Source organism: Lissotriton vulgaris, chromosome 1_1 (assembly GCF_964263255.1).
Source record: "Lissotriton vulgaris chromosome 1_1, aLisVul1.2, whole genome shotgun sequence".
Lineage (NCBI taxonomy): Eukaryota > Metazoa > Chordata > Amphibia > Caudata > Salamandridae > Lissotriton > Lissotriton vulgaris.
Genome location: NC_141685.1, coordinates 946,556,632 through 946,582,242, shown reverse-complemented (window position 1 = coordinate 946,582,242; position 25,611 = coordinate 946,556,632). Strand labels below are relative to the sequence as shown.

Sequence of the window (25,611 nt, the reverse complement as noted above, 5' to 3'; positions counted from 1 at the left end):
GATTCCAAAGTAGAATTTGATATAATTTACTTTTAAAGAAAGTCTGCTAAGCAGGGCTGCCTTTAAACAGTGACAGCAGACAACACAGTGTTGCACCCTTTAGTGCAGCAAATCTACTGGGCCTCTAAACTCCCTGGCCCTACTATATACTAGGGAATGATAGGTAGTTTGAATCCCCTTGCTTCAATACAAACTAGGGACTTACATGGGTCTGTCATTGCTATTTGTAATTATACTTAATTTCCATATACCTTTTTCATCCGAGTACAGGCCCTGGGACTGGTTAACAGAAGCCAGTGCACAGTCAGAGTCAGTATCAAACAAAAAATGGGGGTGGAAGGTAAAAAAAGATGACTTTCTCACAGTGTTTATCAGCTGCCTTGTTGTAGTTTAGGTTGGTGGGTGTTATACATAACATGTTTATATGGTATGTGTAGTTTATGTATGGTGTAAAATGATTTACATGAACTGTAGCAATACTTTATGGCATTGAATATACTCCTGTAGTAGATACTAGGTTTGAGAGTATTGTTTGCATTGCATACAATGGGGAGATGGCGGAATTGTCAAATTATAATTATGGGTCCTGGGACGTCCAATTGTGCACCTCTTCACTATTGCTGGTAAAGAGGTTTCAGAAAACATTAAGCTTGTTTTTTTGCACTGAGGTGAGTATCTGCCACATCTTTAGAAAGTCACTTTATTTTTGAGCAGCATTTAAAACAGTTTCTTTACACAGGTTTACATCTACAGATTGCATGCTGTCACAAAAGACCTTCCTTTTCTATTAGTTAAAATTCTGCATGACATTAAATTACTATCTATCTCCTTTATTTTGAATGGACCTCTAATTACCTTATATGCCTCTTCTATATATTAAATACTCTAAAATATCAAGCCTGTCTTCAAGCTTTTTTTTAAATCATTTGCTTCTCACATACCCTCATCTAACAATCTCATCTAAATCGCTAATATACCACAAAGTAACTAATGAATGGAATGGTTTCCTTTAGTATGCAAGTCAGGACTTAAAAGTATTTGAGTATATTCTTTAATATAATGCAAAACTGGAAGGATCATCTAAGGACTGTAAAGGCAAGCGCTCTCTTAACATCAGGCAGTTTAATAAAAAATAAACCATAGATTTGATGAGTTTTCGCTTGTTCCCCTATCAAAGTTCTTTATGGATCTGAGGATATATAATAGGACAGTCAAGAGGGTAGGCAGAAATTGAAAGTGCATACTGGAAAAGTACACTTGAACCCCCTAACTGTTCAATGGTACAGGCCATCTTCCGCAAATTAAAGCTCACTTCCTGGGGTGAACTGGTGGGAATGCACCTCTTGAGATATTTTTATAACTCTCTTGCAAGGAGAAAGTATTGAAAATTCCAAGTCTTTGCATAGTTGAAGCTTTTGATAGTGAGAGGAAGTGGGCTGGATCTTTTGCTGCTGTACTTGAAAACTTGAGTTTCAAATATAAAATACGGGGTACAGGTAAATTATGAAAGGCCTTTCACTCAAAGGAAGCTATGAGACTTTCTGCATTTAAACTCCTCTCCCTATCGTATGATGAATTTCTATTAAATCAGTCATCAGTTGTCAAAATTGGAACAACTCAACACTACACACAAAGAGGTTGTGTGTGATGCACCTCTCAACCAACCAAATGCCCACCTGTCCAGCTTATATCAAGAGTAATGAGCTTCTGGCTCTCATGTTGTGCACTTCCACTGCCCCTGTTGTCCCCAAGAGGCGATCGCTTTTGATCAGAAACAAAGGTTCCACCCACTGTGGGTTGCACCACCATACATCAATAGTACAACTATTAATGGATTTAAAGGAAAATGTCCATCTAGTATCAGATTGCTTTAGTCTTCTTTATTCAAATTTCATCGGGCAGCCTACGCATTTCGTTCAAAAGAACTTCGTCAGGGCTGTAAAAACATTTAAAAAATAAGTATACAATAATATGTACAGATATTTTTTACATTCAATCCTAGTATTTGTAATACAAACACAGAAGAAAATTACTTTGAACAATAATCTCTAATCCTCAAGAACACTCTATTTCCTGGATAGAATTACAATGTAGTTACATCTATATGTGCAAAAATTAATTTTAAACTTTTGTAAAAAACAAAACTAGTTCTCATTGTATATTTGTCCCCATCATCACTTTTTACCAATCATATAACCTATGATCAGCCCCTCACATTTTCCTCTTATAATTTTGGCCTTGATTGCATGGACCATATTCTTTGATGTTACTAGAGCATCACAAGGGTACAGTATTATCGCATTACATTACTCTGAGTATCAGTTTACAAACCCATGTTTACCCTAATTTGGGCCATAATTAGCATATTGTCACATTATAGGACCCTAGGTAATACATTTTCTTTTAACAATCAAATATCTAACAGGTAGTATCCATCGTATCATAACATGAAGCCTCTGTTCTAGTATTTATATACATATCAAAATTCATCCCTGGTTGGAGCAAAAGAGAGCAAATACCAACATCAAGGCCACACACGTGAGCAAGGGCAGGTTTGATCGTAACTTCTATTGGCCCTCCCAAGTTTGTAACCAAATTACATATCCCACGTGTATCCTTAATAGTTCAAACGGCATCTTACTGTATTGACTGTGTCCAATAAACACAGGCTTCTTATCTTATCCGTCGTGTCCGGTATCTTGCGTGATATTGGCTACTGTGTCTATATAACAGAAACACTACGTTTTGTGTCCATATCTATATATTCTGTCTATTTTAACACAGCTATCTTGACAACAACAGTAAATATCACCAATCCCCTGTTTATATTTTCAAGACTATGCGTAGAAATATTTTTGATAAGCCACCACCTTCCCTAATACATCCTCACGGCTATAAACACGCTACAACTAACCCGCATATCTTGCCTCAATCGTCACAAAGTATCAGGCAACAAACCCCAATCTTTACACGGTACCCGTTATACCATACTGACATATTTTTCAAAAGGCACCAATCCCACCTATTGTGTATGCGTGGCTATGATCGCTCCACCCCTTAGTGCGTATTAGTATTTCCTTCTCTAGCCAAATTGCTTCCTTAAAAATAGTGCACATGGCAAATAGTCGAGCCACGATTTTCTAATAATAGCAAACAGTGTAAGAATCAAGAGCCTACTGGTTGTGATACTATATGGTTAAACAACAAAGCAGCGTGCTTAAGCTCGAGGCCCTACACACCAAGAATAAAATGTTAAATCAAACTATTTATTTAAAACCGATGCACATTTCATGTAAGCATGCCTCTATTATCCAATACAAATTACCCAAAACGAAAGCACTTATGCCTACCCCTACACTCACCAGGATAGCGGTGTACTCCAACAGTAACAGAGTATCTACTCGAGTGTTGAAAGGAGAACGGCAGAATTTCGACGCTCCTTAAATCGACGTACAACGTGCACTCCGTGATCCTCTAGGGGAGGTCTGTAAACTACACCCTGTAGAATACCCGTAACATGACCTTTCCCGATTCCAATAAAGCACTCACCATTTGAATTTGGCGTATTACGGAACTAACCTCTAAATTCAACAGCTAAAAGTGAAATAAAATTTGTCATGTTTCACTTTAACGTATATTAGTGATATACTCCTTGTCATATTATTTCAGTATTGTAGAGCAATTTGGAATTCCCATTCAAGTTATTAGCACATAATAGGAGAACTCTTTAATTTATGTCATTTGAATTATATACAACGGGGATAGGTACTGGTTCCTCATTTACTATACTGTATCCTATGCTGGTTGATACTGAAGTAATCTAAAAAACATGCCTCCATTGTGTCTGGGATGTAGCATAAGTCAATTTATCTATATCATTAGGTTCGATTATTTGTAATATGTCACATTTGCTGTCAATTGTTCTAACCAGTACAATATTGATCACACATATATCAAAATTCATATATAATCGGACATAACATACTTATAACAGAGTAACAAGGCCATATATATTGTTTGTTCTCCATTGAAGCAATACCTCAGAATGGGGGTTGTTGCCTGATACTTCGCGATGATTGAGGCAAGATATACAGATTAGTTGTAGCGGGTTTATAACCGCGAGGATGTATTAGGGAAGGTGGCGGCTTATCAAAAATATTTGTACGCATAGTCTTGAAAATATAAACAGGGGATTGGTGATATTAAGTCCACTTCCCTATTGGGCATTTACTGTTGTTGTCAAGATAGCTGTGTTAAAATAGACAGAATATATAGATATGGAGACAAAACTTGTTTCTGTTATAAAGGCACAGCAGCCGATAACACGCTAGATACCGGACACGAAGGATAAGATAAGAAGCCTGTGTTGATCGGACACAGTCAATACGGTAAAATGCCGTCTGAACTATTAAGGATACACGTGGGATATATAATTTGGTTTCTCACTTGGGAGGGCCAATAGAAGTTACAATCAAACCTGCCCTTGCTCACGTGTGTGGCTTAGATGTTGGTATTTGCTCTTTTTTGCTCCAACCAGGGTGAATTTTGGTATGTGTATAAATAATAGAACAGAGGCTTCATGTTATGATAAGACGGATACTATCTATTAGATATTTGATTGTTAAAATAAAATGTATTACCTAGGGTCTTATAATGTGACAATACGCTAATTCTGGCCCAAATTAGGGTAAACATGGGTCTGTAAACTGATACTCAGAGTAATGTAATGCGATAATACTGTACCCTTGTGATGTTCTGGTAACATCAAAGAATATGGTCCATGCAATCAAGGCCAAAATTATAAGAGGAAAATGTGAGGGGCTGATCGTAGGTTATATGATTGGTAAAAAGTGATGATGGGGACAAATATTCAATGAGAACTAGTTTTGTTTTTTACAAAAGTTTGAAATAAATTTTTGCACATATGGATGTAACTACATTGTAATTCTATGCAGGAAATAGAGTGTTCTTGAGGATTAGAGATTAGTGTTCAAAGTAATTTTCTTCTGTGTTTGTATTACAAATACTAGGATTGAATGTAAAAAATATCTATACATATTATTATATACATATTTTTTAAATGTTTTTACAGCCCTGACTAAGTTCTTTTGAACGAAACGCGTAGGCTGCCCGATGAAATTTGAATAAAGAAGACTAAAGCAATCTGATACTGGATGGACATTTTCCTTTAAATCCATTAATAGTTGTACTATTGATGTATGGTGGTGCAACCCACAGTGGTGGAATCTCAGTCATCAGTTGTATTTAATTTATTATCTTTAGGAATCGAAAATGTATATCACTATATGTTTAGTTTACCTGAGGCACAGTTAAGATATGAAATATTAAAGTGAGGATTGATTGTAGCCCGAGATTGTCAGAGCTACAGTTTTATGCACCGGTTGAAGAGAAAAATGGACAGTGTTTATGTAATCTTAACATATACATTTTGTTGTATAATTATAGATTTTCCAGTGTTTTTCAATCTAAAAAAAAGATTTAAAAAACTTTATTTGTGAAATATTTTATTCAGACAAGACAGTTAGCAATACTTTTGTTTTAGCAAAAATGAATTCTTGTGATATTGCCTTAGTGCCTCCTTGATTTATAATCGGTGTAGTAGCAATTTTTAAAGATTAAGATATGACTTGTAATTTTATGAATTTTTAAGTTGGTTTTAATATGCTTCTCCATTGGGTTTATATGTCTTACACTTAGGTCCTGATTAAGATGGCAGTCGGATAGGCGTCCTACTCATCACTCATCACTCATCACGGCGGGAATGAAACCTCCGGATATGTAGTCGGCAGTTCCACCTGCCTAATTACAATGCAAACACCATGTAGGCTGTTGGAAATATCCCCTTTTCCATTGTGGCTTGTGCTGTGACCCGGAAAAGGGTCACAAGAGTTATTCCCAAAGATGCTACATCTGAGATAAGAAAAGTTATTCAAGATCTTGCCAACAAAGGATTAGAGGGGGGATATCTCAGCGAACCAGTGTTTGACTTCTTGAATCAAAAGAATCCCTGGATTCCCACTATTTATACCTTACCCAAGGTGCATACCAATCTGGAAAAGCCACCTGGACGACCAATCGTCTCAGGATGTAGTTCAATACTTGAACCTCTGAACCAATATATTGATCATTTCCTCCAGCCCTGAGTAGAAGAGACAAAATCATACATAAGGGATACCATGCATATGATTCAAGTAGTAGAAGACCAACCCTTTGACCCAGGTACACAATTTCTAGTCACACTTGAGGTCTCCTTCCTCTACACAAGTACACCACAGACACAAGCATTGGAAGTGATTAGGATAGTCTTGGATAAACGATCTGCACCTCATTGGGTCCATACTGACTTTCTGATCTCTTTGCTGGAAGTAGCGATGTCTAAGAACTATTTTATATTCCAGAGTCAATACTTTTTACAATGTAAAGGCATATCTATGGGGGCTGGGTTCACTCCCAGCCTAGCTAATATGTTCATGGACACCTTGGAGGAGGAGCATCTCTACAGTCACAATAACCCCCACATAGACAACATCGATATGTGGAAGAGGTAGATCGATGACGTGTTTATGATCTGGTCAGGCAGTGAGACATCATTGACAGAATTCTAAGACTGGCTAAATGAGTGATCCAGTGACATTCAGTTCACTATGTCATCAAGTAAGGAATCAATCACTTTCTTGGACCTTACTTTGCAAGCTGAAGAAGGCCTAATTTTCACTAGTTTGTATAGGAAGCCGGCTGAGCGGTACACCTTGCTCAAATATAACTCGAACCATCCAAGGAGTCTGCGAGAAAACTTGCCCCATGGGCAATTTTTGCCCAAACGTCGCAACTGTTTCCACAGATCAGATTATTTTAAGGAACCTGACATTCTGACACAGCACCTGTAAGAAAGAGGCTATCTGATGGGCCTACTCAAGCGTGCCAATAAAAGGGCTTGGCACTGTCCATGTGAAACATTACTGAAAGTAAAACCCAAAAGCACTCAGAGTGAAAAGATAGTATGTGTGACAACCTACAATCCTAATAGTCAGGAGATAAAGAAAATAATTAACAAATATTGGAAATTGGTAGAAACTGAAATTTGCATTACCGAAAACCACTGTTCGCTTTCAAGCATGGCAGGAATGTTAAAGACTCAGTGGTGAGTGCCTACCTCGAAACTTCAAAACAACCAGACTTAAGGAATCAATTAAATCTACCCCCTCTGACTGGCCATCACAAATGTGGACACTGTAATACCTGCCCACTAACTATTGAAGGAAACAGTTTCTCACATGCTAACGGTACCTACAAACTGCAACAGCACAAACATAATTTAAGTTATCAAGTGCCCATGCGACAAACTGTATGTGGGCCAAACTACCGAAAAGATTAAATGTAGGATCCTACAGCATATCAGCAGAAGTAAGTGCAACGTACAAAAGCCTCAAATGGACTGTGCTTGAAAAAGCATACCTATATCCCAGAGGAGGCAATCTGTCAGCTTTGCTTAGTTTTAAGGAATGTAAATGGATTAATTCCTTGAAAACTGTCCCCTCAGGCCTGAACGAAATGGAGGAGACACATAAACAAATGGGACTACTTAGAAATAGATAACAGTAGGCCCCAGCAACATCCACATTATTACTGTGTTAGTTATCGCGTTGCCAATTGCATCACTTTGTAAATGCATAGAGCACAAATGTTCATTTAATTTCCATGCCTCCTCAAAAGTAATTATTGATGTGAGTGGGCAACATTGTAGACGTTTAACAATCATGGTTTCACACTTTAGTGCCTAATTCAACAGTGTTGAATATTGTACTGCCATAGCCGTTTATATTGTATACATTTAATGATCATGTTTTTGTACTGTATTATCGAATCCAATAATCACGCACACGCTCCACAGGCACAATCAGTTCACACCACACTGCCGCTTTTATTCTTGTAATATAGTAACTGACTTTGGAGTCAGTACCGGAAAGTCTTTTTTCTTCGTTTTGAAGCACCAGCCTCGGTTGGATATAGCTGCTGCACGAAACGTGCGCGTTAACCACAGGCGTCACATTTGACGTACCGTTCTCAATTAAATCAGTTGCTCTGGAAGTCGCGCCCGCGGATCACAGAATCCTGTCATCCGGTATCTACGGAGGAGGCAATTTTCACTCGGGTGGCTAACAGGCTCATTTTATCCAGTACCCCTGCCACAAAACTTTAAATTAATACTGAGTTTTCCTTTCCATTTTGTCTCTCTTTGCTCTCAGTCACTTTATGAGGGTCATGACTTGTTAGTGACATTGTGGAACACCATATAAATAGAAGATAACAGCGCAGAGCACTGGATCCTTCCATCCAATGTCTACGGAGGAGGTAATTTTCACTTGGGTGACCAACAGGCTATTTTTATCTTGTTCCCCCGGTGTGACACTTTAAATCAATACTGAGTTTTCCTTTCCTGTTTGTCTTGTTATGCCCACAGTCACTGTATGAGGGTCACGATTTGTTAGTGACATTGTGGAACTCCATGTAAATAGAAGGCAACAGCGCTTGAATGCTTGCAGTGCAAAAGGTATGTCAACAGGCACACGCAGCCTTGTTTTATTTAAGTTTGTAACAAAAAACACTGTTTCATATCCTCTGAGTAAGACTATCTCATTATATTCACAGTAGTTTTACAATTGCATTCGTGATCAAACAAAACTGCTCTTAGGGAACTGTATGAGTTACAAAATCCCCTCTTCAGTCATCACGATTTATAATTACTGAATCAACTTCTCAGAGGGCTCCATCTGAAATTAGGTATGGACCTCTTTTACTAAGGAGAATTTATTTTTGTTGGAGTGAGAATTGGTAAACTCATTAGGTTCTCTCCTATCTATAGGGCCAACTGGTATTCAGTTAAACCCCTCAACACTTTATCTTTGGCATTGATTCAACTTGAAGAATCGGTGAGTTACTTTTGGACAGTTGTTGCCCAGATTCTTCCTTGATGAGCACATTACACATCACTTCATTCTGAAATCTTTTGTTTACTTTCTGTCCTGAAAAAGACCCACATTGACAATTCCATGCTATTGCTATTGCTTCTGTTAGGGTTGAAACGTCAACGGTTGTTGAAAGTCCAATCCTCAATAAGTCTCTTTGCCCCCAAAATGAATGTGGATTAATTCATGAGCTAGAGACATTTGTAATATATTCTGAAATTGGACATCTTGTTTTTAATTCCCCAATTGTAAATATATTTCATCCTTTTTTTGTATCACCTACATGGTAAATACACTGATTTTGTCAATTATGTACTTTATTCACCTTGTCACTGTAAATATTCATCACCTGTGCCGTTTCATTGATTGGATTACCAGACAGCCCTTTCTTATGGTAATTTTTTTGCATTAAATTAAACACTTTTGAAAATTTCAAATGTAAGCAATTTCTTTGTCAATCACAAATGTATGTTTAACTTTGTTTGTGTTTTAGTGCCATCAGTTGATTCATTGTTTACATGAATGTTGTAAATTACAAAGAAATAGCTACGCCCGACAGAACCATTGTTTATTACATAAGTGGCTATAGGCTTAGATCCAAATGTTCTTTATGTGTGTACTTTATTTCATTGTCTTTTTACAGATGTGTTATTTTGCCGAGGTCTCTTACTATGGAGGTGTCAAATTGCCTCGTCTGTGTCTTTTACTGGTATGTTCTTTTGTCTAAGTTTTCCACAGTAATATGGGAGGAGCTCCCCTCAGAAATCCAGTTTGAACTGCCCAGCTCCCACTTCCTGCCTTAAAACATTGAGGCTGCATCAAAAACAAACATTGGTAAAGCCAATAGGTCTCGTTGTTGAGCAACAATGGAGGGAACATAGGGAGGGCGGGTGGTGGAAAAGCAACAACATCAATGTAGGCAATGGAGGGAGGGTGGTTGGACTCTGACCAACAGTAGTAACAGAGGAAGGGTTGTGGGGAAAGCATCAATTGGAGGTCCAGCACACCGAGAGATGGATTTGTAACATAGGATAGACCCGAGTGGGGCTAACACATATAACAGGATCAGTTGCCCGTCACGTATGGATTATATACTGTTGGACATCCGCCTCTGGGGTGACCTACTGGATATGGAGGTTAAACAGACCCAGGACAGTGATCACAATCCTTTATGTATAAAAATCATGTGGGCATCGTCCTATGGAACGGTAGCTAAGGCCCCGTTTATGCAAACAAACAAGGTAGTGCCATCGAATTGCAATTGCCGCTTGAAATGGCATAAGGTTGCTTGCCAGGAGGACAAACTATCTAGTATAAAGGAGCATTTAGAGCAGAAGATTGCAGAGTTGGAACTGCTCAATGTAGCCCAAGAAAACCTCCAGGATTTCCCCTTTGTGAAATTCTACAGTAACACAATAGAGAGGCTGGGCTCGTTTTTTGTTATCAAGGAGCCTAGAACGATGAAACGGAACCTTGTAAAACCAAGCAACCTCTGGTACACGGCCACATGTAGAGAAAAGAGGAAGGTTTTATCTGTGGCCTTGCGTAAGAAAGACCTGCCTTCAGTAAGGGTGGCTAGAAAGGAGTATTCAAGAGCCATAGTTTTAGCTAAGCGCGGTTGGGAGGAACAACATTGGCAGGAGCTCAAATCTGCCTCTCAGATGAAAGACTCAACTTTATTTTGGGAGCTAATTAATAAAGCTAATAGAAGGGGAGCTGACCCCATCCTAAACCACATTACAGAGCAACAATGGTATTTTTAACCTGTATAGTGGCGAAGAAGGCTCACAGTCCCCTCAAAGCGCTTCCTTAACATCTGGATCTGCGAACCTAGCACCAGCAGAACCCTTCTCAACTAAAGAGGTACACTTGGCCATTAAGAGTATAGCCCCGGGAAAGGCAGCAGGGCTACTTTTATATGATTCAATGCCCTGGGCCAACTTTATCTGCCTCCTAATGAATCTTATTGAGAGGGGCTAAACCATCCCCGATTCATGGAAAGGAGCTGAGGTGGTGACACTATATAAAAAAGGCGCTAAGGAGGACCCTGCCAACTACAGGCTGATTAGTTTAATCAATGTAATCCAGAAGGTAGTTGGCAGGGTCATTGTGTTCAGAATGGGGTCTTGGATGGAAGATGGGAATATTCTCTCGCACTTCCAAGCAGGTTTCAGACAGAAGGTGGGCACGATGGACCAGGTATTTAGATTTTTTATGGTCTACTGGAAAACCATGTCCATCGGGAAAGGCAGTCTATACCTGGCCTTTATAGACTTAAAGACCGCTTTTGACCTGGTGCCCCGCGACAAACTATGGCGGGTGCTGCACAACTTGGGCCTTCCCACTTCACTTCTTGACTTTATTAAGCGACTCCACGAGGGGAACTACGCCAGAATCAGATGGGGAAATCAGGGACAGCTGAATGAGAGGGTGCTGGTGAATAGGGGGGTACGCCAGGCCTGTGTGTTGGCCCCGATTTTGTTCTCCCTCTTTGTTAATGGGGTAGACCATTTGAGGGAGGACCCAGCCGATGCCCCAGTCCTGGCGTGGGAGAAAACAACTACCCTGCTCTTAGCCGACGACACCCTCCTGATATCCAAAAGTCCAGCAGTCCTACAAAAACTGCAGGATAGGTTTAGTTAATTCTTTGTTGGAAGGGGACTAACCATTAACACTCCCAAGACCAAGCTAATGACCCTTTCACCATCAGAAAGATTTTGGAATAACATTTCCCTGAATGGTACATCATTAGAGATGGTTGAATCGTTTGACTACTTGGGAGTTCGGGTTAATAACCGGATGAATTGGAACTCCCATATGGCCAAAATGCTTCTCAACCACAAGCGTGTGTCAGGAGCAATTTTAAGAGAGCAGCAAGCCTCTACCAGTAAACCAATAGCCCCTGCCCTTGTGGTGTATGAAGGGAAAGCATTAGCCTCGACAGCATACGGCTCGGAATTATGGGGGTTGGAGAATACCACTGACTTAGTCAGATCTGAGAATAAGTTCTTTAGAGAACTGGTATCTCTTCCAACTTCCACCCCTTCAAAACCCCCTTCAGGATTTGGGAAAACGCTTGATTAAAGACATAGTACAGCTTTCGCCCTTTATTATTTTGGGTACGTCTAAGAGGGACGCATGAACTGGCAAATTATGCAGCAGCCTTCGACGAACTCATTAAATTGTACACTGGTAACAAGATCAAGTGGATAAATAAACTTAGCTCGTTTCAAACATAGGGCTGGGTGAAACATGGGTCAGTCAGTGCCCACCACCCAAACAAATAATTAAGAAACTATATTGGGACTGTGTGCAGGCGGAGGAGTTGCATAGCTCCAAATGGGGGGCCCTTACCGAGCAATTTATGGAGCATAAACCTGTCAGGACGCTCGAACCTTTTCTTGACTTTATCCAAAATCCCAGAGACAGAACACTTTACTTAAAACTGAGGTTTGGAACCCTACCGATTAATGAAATCACAGCAAATTGGAAGCAGTACAATTCCCCGTCCGTTTCTTGCCCAGGTTGCAAAGCTCCCAGGGAGTCACTAGCCCACTTTCTTTTTGCATGCAAAGCATACAGGGTGGCGAGAAAAATATGGCTGAAACCAATCTGTAAAGAGCTGGGCTGTAGAAATTACAGGATGGCACAACGTATCTCAACACCTGACACTACGTCCCTGGTCACTGTCTGCGGGGTAGCAAAGTACCTGGGTAGTGCCTGGCTGACCCGTACAAAGTTGATAAAGAAAAATAAGAGTTAGGAGATAGCGGGTACACACAGATTTCTGTTCCTTGACTGTATTATAGTAGCATTTTTAGACTTTCATATGTATATATCCTTTTTAATATAATTTTAATGTTTTGTATATTGGTTGTATGTGCAAATGGATCTTTTTTTATGATTGGAGGATGTACATACTTTTATGATAAATTGTACCGAATAAAGTACATACAACAACAACAACATAGGAGAGAAACACAGGGGTGGGGGTGACTAAAGGTTTGAGTGAAGAACGAAGCAACATGGAGTTAGGTAGGGCAGGGGGAGAAGTACTCAGATGAGAGGCAATAACATGGAGGGCAAGAGGGGAGACAGCAAAACACAGCAGAGGAAACAACTTGGAGAACCAGGGGTGGTAAGATAAGCACCCAAGGAAGACAGCTTGAAAATGCATTCACTCTGATGGAGTGCTGAATGCATAAGAGAAAAAAAGCTCTGGGAAAACAGACACCGATGGAAGCATAGGATGAGCAAATCAGAGATGATAAACTTGTTATGCACCATGCTGAGGGCAAACACAAGTTGGATGAGCTAAAGCCAGTGAAGCTGGGGAATCGAAAGCATGTAAATGTTAGTGACAAAACACAACGCCAATGGTTAGCAATGGGGTGGGATGCATTCCTAGTTAACATTTTCGGCATGTACCCAATATGTCTTTGCAACCAGCCAGTTGTCCTGTTTTGTAGGATTCAACATAAAAGGTGAGTTGTGGGCCCACAAGCTTTTATTTTTGTACTTTTGTAAAAGACTAAAAGCTAATGGCTAAATAAAGAAACTCCCTTAATTCTCGAAGAATTTATCATGACCCACTGCTCTTTCACGAACACTGAGCACCTACAGCCCGATTCATGAAGCTAATTTGCGCTCGCAAAGGGCCAGATTCTGAGAATCTGACCCTTTGCGAGTGCGATTTTTGCATTTGGGATTCATCATCCCAAATGCAAAAATCGCTATTAGCGAAATTGCATATTTGCGAGGAATTGGATTTAAGGAATCTCTATTAGAGATTCCTTAAATGCAATTCATTAACCAATTGGAAATTGCGAATTCGCAATATTTGGTCGCTATTTACCACAAAGTCTGACTTCGTGGTAAATAGCGAAAAAATAGTAAAAAGCACTTTACTGCATTTTTTACTGTTGCATGTTACACACACACATGTCCTTTGGACATGTGTGTGCGCAACACCTGTTTAGATTTGCATTTCAGGGGTGCTACAGGGTGTCCTTTGGACACCCCTGGCACCCTTGAAATTGCTATCTCATTTGCGATTAGCTAATTGCTAATCGCAAATAAGGAATAACTCCCCATTCAGTCAGTCAATTTCTTTATTCGATTATTGAAAACCATAAAAGAGCAAGCATTGTTACATACCATGGTTACATACAATTTCATTGAAGCACAAAACATTTTAACAAATTTAAAACATTCAATCAATATTGTAAAAACAGATAAGCTACAATACAACATACATAAATATCTAAAAAAGCTAAAAAGAAGGATTTATTAAGCACAATTCATTTAGGTAAATAGAAAAAAAGAGGAAGTTCATTTGTCAAAGATAAAGTGCCTGTGCCTTGTGCGGTGCTTATTTAGACGTGCACCTGCAACCAAAAAACTAGCCACTGAGAAAGCTACTTTTACATTAGGGAGGAGCTGCAAAAACAACAGGGCTGGTTTAACCTGAATGAAGCCCTGGTGACGTAACATAGGGAGCAGATAACTTTTCCTAATCTCAGTGTAATGTCCGCAGAACATAATAAAGTGCATCGTATCCTGTATCGAGAAGTGGTCACAGTCGCATGGATCGGCATCCTCAGGTCGCGACCAAGTTCTGAAGTTACCCAGTACAAAGTGAATTAAATCAAAGCGGAATCTCGTTAAGAGAAAGCGATGATAGGAATTTGTAGTAAAAAGGAGATAAGGTTCCATTCCTGGAGCTAAGGAGAGCATACAATGTTTCCTCACCATAATCTTTTTTAGCTCTACTTCTTCCCTTTCCATGGCATATAAATTTGTCAGGGTGTTTTTGACTGATTTTATATCGCCATAAGTTATCCCCTCTGGAGAAGAGAAGAGCTCCGGGCGGCCTGCCAAGGTAAGCTGCATTTTAACGTATCTTAACCAAGGAATGTAGAGGGCTCTATCCAGGGCTAAACAATCTTTTAAGATGGTGTGATTTAAAGTAAGCTCGTGATTGAGCCATGTTTTTATCCAACCAATCACTGGGGCTAGTTTTAATATATCTGAGATATAGCCCACACCTAACTCTATATGTAATGCGAAGGTCGAAGTTGATTGGGGGACAGAGAGCAAAGATCTCAGGAATTTATTTTCTACAATCTGTATTTTAGCTGGGCTGGTATATCCCCAGATTACCGAGCCATACTGGGCAACTGACAGACACTTGGAATTATAAACTTTAATGATGCCTTCCATGGGGCGGGCACCCAGCTTTTTGGCAAACCCCAGCAGCCCTGCGGCCGCTCTAGCGACAGCGCTGCTTTTGACCAAAAGCTGAGGGCCCCAAGTGCCCCTATCGTCGAAAGTGACTCCTAAATATGGAAAGGAGGAAACTCTCTTAACCTCCTTTCCTGCACAGGAAAAAGTTGGTAACTTTCTTTTCCTTCCTGCGGGTCCAGTGATCATTACATGTGATTTGTCTGTATTAATTTTCATGTCCAAAGATGACATAAAAGCCCCGAAGGATGCAAGGAGTTTGTTTAGCGCAACTCCGGAGCGTGCCAAAAGGACAGCATCATCCGCATACAGGAGTACAGGAATCTTTGTCTCCCCTGCACGCGGAATATCGCTGTGGGCTGTTATCATTACTGCCTCTAGGTCATTGATGTATAAAGTGAAGAGGAGGGGGGCAAGTATGCACCCTTGCCTGACCCCCCTCTCTGACTTAAAGTGACAAGTGCATCTTCCTTCCCGAGTGACTCTGACTGAGGTCATAAGGTCCTTGTGTAGCTCAGCCAGGTATTCGACCAAAGGGGGGTCGAGACCCATGGCCAAAAGGATCCTCCACGGCTTTGCCCTGTTGACCAGGTCAAAAGCTGATGACAGGTCCATGAAGGCCATGTATAAAGACCCCTCCTTGGCGATAACATACTTGTTTAAAATTAATTCTAAATTTAGGCACTGATCTAACGTTCCTCTTTTGGATCTAAAACCATATTGTGCATTAGATAAAATACCCTTACTTTCTAAAATAAGGGTCAGTCTTGATAGTAGGACTCTGCCCATAATTTTTACACTCGAGTCAATAAGAGAAATTGGCCTATAACAAGCCGGATCTGTCCTCTGACCCTTCTTGAAAATTGGCACTATGGTTGAGTTTGCCCAGCTGGAGGGGAAGATAAATTCCCGTGTAGCATTAAAAACATTAGTTAAAATTTTTGAGCTAAAATCAGGGGCACTCTTGAAAAAGTCTGCCGGGACCCCATCTGGTCCTGGTGCCTTTTTACAGAGTGTATCGTTGATAGCTTTTTTCACCTCTTCCTGAGTGAAAGGAGAGATGGAATTTGGCGTTAGAGAAAGAGGAAGTACGCGTTCTATGATCGTATCATTGTGACGATAAATATTACTAAAATGTGTCACCCATTGCTCATCTGGGATGATACAATCCGCTCTTTGATGGTCTAACCCTACAAAATACGGATGATTTATCACTGCCCAAAATTTAGCACTGTCTTTCTGTATCTCAGGCAGTAACAAATTATTCCAGGCTTCATCTTTTATCTCGGATTTCCTCTTTCTAATAGCCAAATTATATTTTTTTCTTAGGGATGCTACCAATACTCTGTTTCTAGGTTTGTTCTTTAAGGCTTTAAGTAGAGTTGAATGAGCCTTAGAACAGTTTGTGTCGAACCATTTGGGGCCCATTGTCTTATTAGGTTTTACCTTCACGGTCAGATCTAAGTTGACTTGTTGACAAATAGTGCTAAAGGCCTCAACCACAGTAGTGCTAGAATTTTTGTTGTCTAAACAAATGGCAACTTCACCTTCGACCTTGGCCAGTGTGTCTTGTAAGAAGGTTATAGGGATAACTTTGTCCCATTTAAGCCTTCGATTTTGATCTCTCAGCACAAGGTCTGTTGCACAAAAATTATCAGACGTCCTATTACCCAAAACTCCCTGAGCTAAAACCTCTAAAATCACAGGATTGTGATCGCTAAAAACAGAAGTTAAGACTTTACAAACAAATACATCAGATAAAACTCTAAGAGATACGAAGATGTAGTCAATAATTGTGCCTCGGTCCTTGCCCTCATAAGTCGGCAACGGTAAGTCATTTGAACAAGTATAAAATTCATGGAGGTTAAAGGTAGCCAAAAACAGTTCCAGAGCCTCGCCACTAGGTGTGTGTTCGAAATGCGGCGTGGAAGAATATAGAAAAGATTCCTCTGTTTCTCTTTGGCAACCCGCCTGGCAAGGATGAATATTAAAATCTCCCATGAGGATCACCTCGTACCCATAAGAACTGTTTACATTGTAAGTCGATAAGAGGTCCTCTAGGGATGCTAAATGCTCGGTAGGAAATTGACTGGCTGGAGAATTATAAAAATTTATAAGTAAAATAGGATGGGAGTTTGATGAGCTCAATTCAACCATTAAACAATTTTTAGTATTAGACTTAATGTGCCTCGCTTTTCCTTTAACATCAAGTGAAATATATATAGCCAACCCACCCCTTGCTCTTCCTGCTTTGCTGGGATCTGCAGGTACATAAAAATGGGAGTAGCCATCTATAGCCAGACAATCTGATGTTTCCCAAGTTTCCTGGAATGCAAGAATATCATAATTTCTAATTAGGTCCAGCCAGTTCTTATCTTTAAATTTAGCTCTAAGCCCGGCGATGTTCCAGCTCATAATTCTTCGGACCTCAACACTTACTGAAGAATGAGCTAAAGGGCCAGGAGCTGGCTGTAAACCTTCTGAATTATTTTCTCCGGCTGGCAAAAGTCAATCATTTTGGTCCATAAATGAAAGTGGCGCAAAACGGTTAAAAAGTTCGAGTGGCTGTGTAACAGGGTTAAACATTGGGGGTTGATGACGATGAACTGAGGCGTTGTTCCTTAGGTCTTGTCCCCATCTAAAGTGAGAATCCCAGTTGGTTTCCCACCCTGGGGCGGGGGTCCTTGGGAAAGAGACATTCTGCTGTTCTCCATAAAAAAATTTCAAAGTAAGGGGAACCACAGTGCCTCTTCTTCGTTGAGGGGGAAAAATATTTGCAAGAATATAGGGAAGAACGTCTGGGTTTGAGAAGCTCACTGCCACACAGTCCCCTTTAAATTTTTTTGGCCGGTTTCCCAGCCAAGAAACCCTGGTTGCAGATTTAATCACGCTTGCAAGATGGTGTTTCCCCCCTGGTGCTAGTCGCATATTGCTAGTTAACCAGTGTAGGGCTTTACTGCAGAGTGAAGTTGAAGTTTCAGCTATGCCCCCTTCTAATGGGGGTACGTTTGCGAGGACCAAGACCACGGGTGTGGCCTCAACAATAAATTGCAAGGGATCCGTGGAATGAGTTTGAGCTTGCACTTGTATTTGTGCAGGAGGAATGTTAAGCGAAGGAGTTGGGTCTGATGTGGAGCATGCTGGTATGGAGCCCTCAAGTGCTACTGATGGTGTTTGTTGCGTTGGATTCGCCCCAAGCAGTTCCATTCCATCTCCAACGTCCGTATCGCTTCCTGCTTCAGCTCCTCTAGGATTGTTATCCAGGTGAGTAATTAACGTAGTAAATTTCTCAATACCACTTGCAACTGTATTTTGGAGTGCACCCAACTTCTTGACCTCTGCTTGCAGTTTATCGATCTTGGATATAAGAGGTTTGACAATGATATTGATTTTCATCTCAATGAGATCAGCGATTTTGTCAAGTAGGGCTTCCTCGGAGGAACAGATAGGGTGTTCCTCAGTAAGAGTCATTTGTTTATGCTTTGGAGTGGTTGCCCTCTTCCGCTTAGTCCCTGAGCGTAAACCCCCCCGCTTGGAAGGATTCTTCGTGCATTGACGTTTAGGTCTGCCAGCGTGTCCAGTAAGGGATTGATCTAGGACGGAGACCTGTGACTGTGTGTCTTGCTCTGGGTCGTGATCAATGTCAATATCTATGTTAACATCAGTAGGCAAGCCTTCAAGAGCCGGAATTGCATTCTCCGGAGATCCGGGTATAACTTGGGGTGTAATATCAGCTGTAGAGTCTACAATATGAATGTCCTGTGTTAATGTTCCATCAAACAGGATGGAAGCGGCTGTAGGTGGTGATGGGCATAGCAAGTCAGGTGATAGGCTCAACCCCAAAGACTCCCTCCTTTGCATGTTAATTTTCTGAACAGTCTGGACCATGTAGTTATTTATCTTGTTTTGTTGCACTGCTAAAGGTTTTTTAGACATTGCTCAGACTGTATAATATATGTGGATAGCGTGCACTAAACTTACTTGAGGGACGATCGATATCGGAACACTTGTAGAGTTTCTGGCCCTGCCCCTGCCTCCTCCTGCCGAAGAGGGCCGTAGAGGGCCCGCCCTTTGCCCGGGCTTCGCCCCGGGCGTCCCGCTCGCGTCCCGCGACGCGGGGGTGCTCCTCCTTTTGTGCGTCTTGGTTTGCGCTCACAGGGCGCTGCCGCGTCACTCTGACGCGCCGCCGCGTTGCCTGCCGGGATTTGCAGTCTCCCGGAGCGGCGGCGCGGAGTCCGGTGTTCCTTGACTCTTGGCAGTGGCGGCGATGTGGGCAATGTCCTCTGCCTTCCTCAGTGGCCTGAGAGGTAAGTGAAACTGACTCTCGGCGGTGGCGGCGGCTGCGTTGTGGATGGTCGGAAGGTCAGTTTATACAAAGATGGCAACCCGGATATGGTAGTTTGGGTCCGTAAGGAGGGTCCTCAATCGTATCTGCTCCAACAGCAATCACCACGATTAACTCCCCATTCATTCCTATGCATCGCAAATAAGGAATGTGTAGGAATCGCAATTTATTTTGCGATTCCTACATGAATCCCGTTTTGCAAGTCTGTAATAGCGATTCCTTATGAATCGCTATTAAAGACTCGCAAAACAGGTCTTTGATGAATCTACCTAAATGAGGACAATATCAGAGGTCTCCTGAGACAATGAGTGCTCAGAAGTAATGGCAATGTGATGCTCAGAGCTTTAGACAAACTACAGAAATTAATCAATAAACGAGTCTCCCAAATACAAGGACCAGATAGTTTTGTTTCATCGTTCTGACTAGTCACTTTATTTACAATACCATAAATACTATACATTACAATGCAATTATGTACATGCTATAGAACTGCTGCTCAGTAGACAATTTACATTCAAAATCCTTCCATCATGTATTTTTCTGGCGTATCACCTATATATATGTTCTTCAACATTCTTGTCATCACAAACTCTCTGCATCTTTGTCATAGCTGGCATGATACAAATGTAACACCCTACAATTGTAGTGTGCAGTCTACATCTAATATAGTTTAATCAAGACAATTCGCTATAGAAGCAGAAAATATCACTAATGCCTGTTAAGGGAGAGATTGGAGAGAAATGTCTTGGATTGGAGGTTCGAATCAATCGAGTACACAAAATGAATTCTTGAAAGGACGTATTGCAGGAACACGGGCCAAAAGAAAGGGAGTGCCGTCCCCTTGGTTGTATCTTTGGCACAAGTTCTTGTGGTCAGTTGAATGGCTTGGTTGAAAGTGTTTTCTGTGACGGTAGGCACAAATTAGTTATTATCAAGGGCACATGCCAATCAGAATCATGGATCAGTCGCATTGCATGGTGGCCAAGGAGCACATCTGGGCACAGACTGGAAAAGGCCATTCACCAGAGTCTTTCCTTCTTGCCTTAATATGGGCTTGGGCTACAACGTACTCTCAGGTTATTCACCATGTTCCAGATGGCAGGCTCATCAGATCACAGGACCATGCCTGTACTGAATTGAGACTTTGAAGTGATATGCTGCAGGCCCATCCTCACTCACATGATATATTCATGTGGATTATGAAGATGTTGGATTTCCTTGACATCACAGGCGTCTAAATACCACTGGGGGTTAGGTTTCTTCACAGTGATTGGTTCCTAATTACTGATCGAGTCTTTGCAGAGCTTCAGTGAACTACAGACACTTTTTATAGAGCCCTCAAAAAAGCATCTAGGGCCTATCAGCATTAAACTGAGTGAGTGAGGTATACAAAGACTGATTGCCCATAATCATTCAGTCCACTAGGGATTCAAGCCTGATTTGAGTACATGGATTTTGATTCCAAACCCAATGATGCATGCACTTTATCCTGGCCTTTCCCCCCACCCTGATGATAATCATGTGATGGGGGAATGCCTTAGGCTTCCTAGATACCTGACCTACAAAGCCACTGACTTATTCGGGTTGGCAACCCAGTCTTCTCAAAGCTGGGTCGACATTCAATTACAAATGTGCATAATAGAGAACAAATGTTTGACACAATATCAAGCATGGCAACTCTGTTTATAAGAAATGGGACAGTGCATGTGGCCCGCTGCTCTCCACTCCTGGACTGTCTTTCAGGGACATTCTGGACAATTCAAACTGAAGAAACCTGGTGTTTGTAAGACAGCTGGTGGTACTTGCTTAGAACTTCTCTGTACATCTGGGCAGAGATTGGGTGGAATAAAGTTCGACTTGTTGCCTCTTGGGGTCTTGATGGTTTTCCCAGGCTTCTTCTTCAGGCTCATAGGTTCCTTTCAAAATAGCCAAGCGGTCAGCGAGATCCTTGCAGTATGGGAAGAGGAGGAAGTTGTAAACCAGTGATGCCAGGATTCCTCCGATCAAAGGCCCCACCCAAAAAATCTGTAGGAAAAGGAAACAGTGAACCAGAATTAGACCTTTTCTTGCATTTCTCCTTGGTTTTTTAGTAGAATTTTAACTTGGCTAAATTAAGTCAAATTAATATTTCATTCACTACCACTTTCCACCAGCTGCCAGAATCTGAGCACGTGTCTGGGTTGTCCTAAAGACAGGCACAACATCCTGGTTGCAACCTCATACATTTCTGCATAAAAAGTGTAAAACATCTTTGTACAGCCCCACATATCAAAGCTTTAGCTCTTCATAATATGTCCAGCAAACATGTAGTACCCATGACGTCAAGCTTCTCTTGGAGCTCCTTGTACATCTTTTTACGTACTGAGACTGTGGCTCATGGACAAGTGGGATTTGTCTATGTTATAAATGTTCTGACTGTGAAAGCTAACAGTTTCCAGACTGCATGGATGGTGTGGGTGAAAACACGTCTGTAGCACACTTCTCTGCAAGAGTCTGCAGGCGCTGATTGCAGTTCTTTGAGCTCCCACCCAAATCTTCATTTCACCCATCTATATATCTATTATAGGCATATGTGAATCCCATCTCAGTCTTCTTTCTAAAAAAAAAAGCTTCCCACTCTGGTCAAAACCTTCCTCAGAATTGAAGTCATCTACCATCTCTTGAATTTTTTAAGGCTCTTCTCAAAACCGTCTCCACATAACCAGTGTTTTTGTCGAGTCTGCCAGAGAGCACACTCTGCCTCTGCTTTTGAAGGACATTTTGTGGGCTTGCTAAGAACATGCAGGGGCTTGCAGCTCGCACATTGCTTACCATTGTTTGGCTTTACTGTCACTCATTTTTCCTTGCTTTGTTCGGACGAATTTCCTCGTTTGAGCCTGCTCATCTTGTGTTTGTCCTTTCCATCGAGCACAGTCACATTTTCCATCCCTGTGATTGGATGGTTTCTGTGCTTTTTCTACTTTTTCTACTCTCTTTTAGGGAACTCCTTTTTTCTTTTTGTTTAAGCACTCCGTGAGAGTGTATGTGTTTTCCAGCTGTTTCCTCGTGTGCTGTTCTCTGCCCTCCATGTTGCTCTCTTGCCCATTTGTATCCCTTCCCCTACCCACACTCGTTAATTTCTCATATAAGCTTCTCCCCTGCACTCCGTATTTTTCACTCCCTGGTGTTGCATTTACTTCTATATCTCGGATAGGTAAATTAAAAAAAAAAAGATTTAGTGTTCTTTTATATGTGCACACATATATGTTGATTATGTTTGCAAACCTAAAAAATGACACAGCAGCCACATCATTGCATCTATTTTAGCCATGATTCACGGCAGCTTCTGTATAGCATTGCTAAAAAAACACCGGCGAAGCCAATAAGTAATAAGACTAAGATCTATTGGTTTGTTTCATCCTTGACAGGGAGAGTACAGTACTAAAGTGAATTTTCTAGTCATACATTCCTCACTTCTTTTAATGTGCGATCATTATTGCCCTACTTTGCATGTCACTGTATTTTTATCTTTACATATTTAACTTTTAATCTATGAGAAGAAACTAGGTATTTATTTTCTTGTTCCTTATAGCAGCGGTTCTTAAGCTGTGGTGCATGCAATTCTGGGGTTTGAGATGGCTACTCAAGGGGTCCATGACTGCTTCGAAAATTAAACAATATTAGCAGTTTAATAAAGTGTCTGAATTAAAAGGCAAAATGTAAAAGTGAAAAATGTGTCAACCTTTTTTGAATGCCAAGACATTTTCAATTGGAGGCAAAAAAAAGTAAGTTAGTATCCTCAGATAGATTTGTGGGAGCTGTCCAGTGCATCAAAGAAAATATACTACGGACGATGGGTAGCCTCAGTTGAATTTAGAAAAGCGTCAACCTTCCCATTAAAGTTCAAATTGAGATTTATGTATCTCTGTGACTTAAGTAAAGTGTTTTATTTTGTGTATTTGTTTGATGAATGCTTATTTCCGTATTTTTGTGTAGGGCTTTTTGGATCAAATCATCAATATTGCTTAGACGGGGTTCTTGGCTTCCAATAATAACTCGGTGAGGGTCCCCGGAATCTAGCAGTGATTTAGTGGGGGTCCTTGGAGTCCAGTAATGATTACGTAGGGGTCCACAGAAGTTAACAGGTTAAGAACCACTGCCTTATAGCATCAGTCAAGTTAGCATGTAACAATCTGTCTGTCATTGCTACTTAGATGTTCCTGCCATCCGCATTAAATCTCATCTGCCAAATCTCCTCATTTTTTATGGGTGTCCAGATCTCTCTTTTATTAATGCTAGCGTGCGACCCCAAGAATCAACGGCGCTAACAAGCAACATTTTAAAAAGGTACGGCCACATGAATCATTGTTGCCGTTTGCGATTTCTTAATGGCGAATATTAAGGAATCGCAATTATGCACCAAGAAATCGCAATTTTTTTGCGATTTCTTAAAATTCCCTAATTGCGATTCACAATTTGCGAATCGCAAATAAGGAATCCCTTCCCATTGATTCCTATGGGCCTAGAGGCCATAGGAATGAATGGGAAGTCATTCTCAATTTGCGATTCGCAATTTGCGAATCGCAAATTGAGAATGCAATTTCAAGGGTGCAGGGGGGTTCCAAAGGACCCCCCCTGCACCCCTGAAATATACCTTTAAGTGCATTTTTCACACACACATGCCCCAAGGTCATGTGTGTGTGTAAAAAGAAAGTTTCAAAAATGCACTTTTGTGCATTTTTGAAAGTTTTCGCAAATTACCATGAAGGTCAACTTCATGGTAATTTACCTCTCCCTATTTGCGAATTCGCAAATTTAAAATGTTCTTGCATTGCATTTAAGAAATCGCAAATTGCGATTTCTTAAATGCAATCACAATTTTAGAAATCGCAACATGATTGCGATTTCTAAAATTACGAAAAACATGATGCATCCCAATTTTGTCAATTGCATTTGCAAACGGCCGAAATTTGCGATTCGCACCGTTTGCAAATGCAAATGACTATGATGCATGTGCCCTTATATTTTTTTTCATTTTAGCTAATTAATTTTAATTGAAGCTTCTTTTTCACCCTTTCACACTGATGATTGTGATGCTGCACCCTCAAATATTTAATAAGGATTTAAATATATATATTATTTTGTTTCACAGTTTCACGTCACCAGATGTTCGCAAATCGTGTGACTTCACGTCATCTGATGCCATCAAGGTTAAAGGTAATTTCATGTCACTACCGGTACCCTGGTGTTTTTGTGTTGGCAAGGCAGTGCAGTTTAAAATGACTGCCTCCTGCATGCCTTTCACTGTAATGTTTTAAATGTGTTGCCTCCCTTCATCCCAACTGACAGACAAGTATGCTTCTAAACCCCTCCTTTATCCTCATCATGATCTTTTCTGATTTACCCTCCACTCACTTACTCATGCCAGCATGTCACCTCATCTTCCAGTTCTAAGAACAACAGCTCCTTGTCTATGGTCCAGGGAGCGTGTTGTAGATGTTCGAACATTCACATCTTTTTGTCACCCTTGTGTTACTGTTGACATGAGACGGTATATTGCTCTCATTGAACTTTCTCCTCAAAATCTGTCTGGGCATTCACAGATAAACAAGCCAAAAATTGATTTACCCAGTGTTGGCTGAAACTTTTCATGATCACTGCGGGGCCGAAGGATCGAGCAGGATTCATGGAGCATCCAGTGAAGTAGATCTGGGAATAAAAAATACATTCATTCACAAACCGAGGAACTACCTTGACATTAGCAGTTTTACTAGCTGCTTGCTCTTGCACCATGCCATGTGATGTCCACCAGGGGAAGCAAATATTGCTGAAGCTGGGAACTCTTTGAAGCCAGTGCCCCAACAGCAGTCTCGACACCACCTCCCAATCCTAGAGGAATCCAGCCTGTGACAGGTAAATGCAATGATCTGACATACCTGCACTATTCTCCACACTTCTTCCTAGTATCATGTGCACCATCTCTGAATGTCATAAAGCTACTGGCCATGCACAGTCCTCTACGCTAGCCGCCACTCAGGGGCGTTGAGTGTGACAGCA

The 25,611-nt window shown here is 40.9% G+C and overlaps 1 protein-coding gene across 1 annotated transcript in view; it reads right to left on the bottom strand.

Annotated features, from left to right (window-relative positions):
* Positions 1 to 19,978: 19,978 nt before the first annotated feature.
* LOC147748247 (aquaporin-5-like) overlaps positions 19,979 to 25,611 on the bottom strand; it is an 11,268-nt gene continuing 5,635 nt past the window's right edge. The window contains exons 3-4 of the mRNA XM_086959224.1: positions 25,183 to 25,263; positions 19,979 to 21,600 (exon numbers count right to left, since the gene is read on the bottom strand). Coding sequence (XP_086815350.1) covers positions 21,382 to 21,600; positions 25,183 to 25,263 — 300 coding nt within the window. The 3' untranslated portion in view covers positions 19,979 to 21,381. The remainder of the gene's footprint in view (positions 21,601 to 25,182; positions 25,264 to 25,611) is intronic.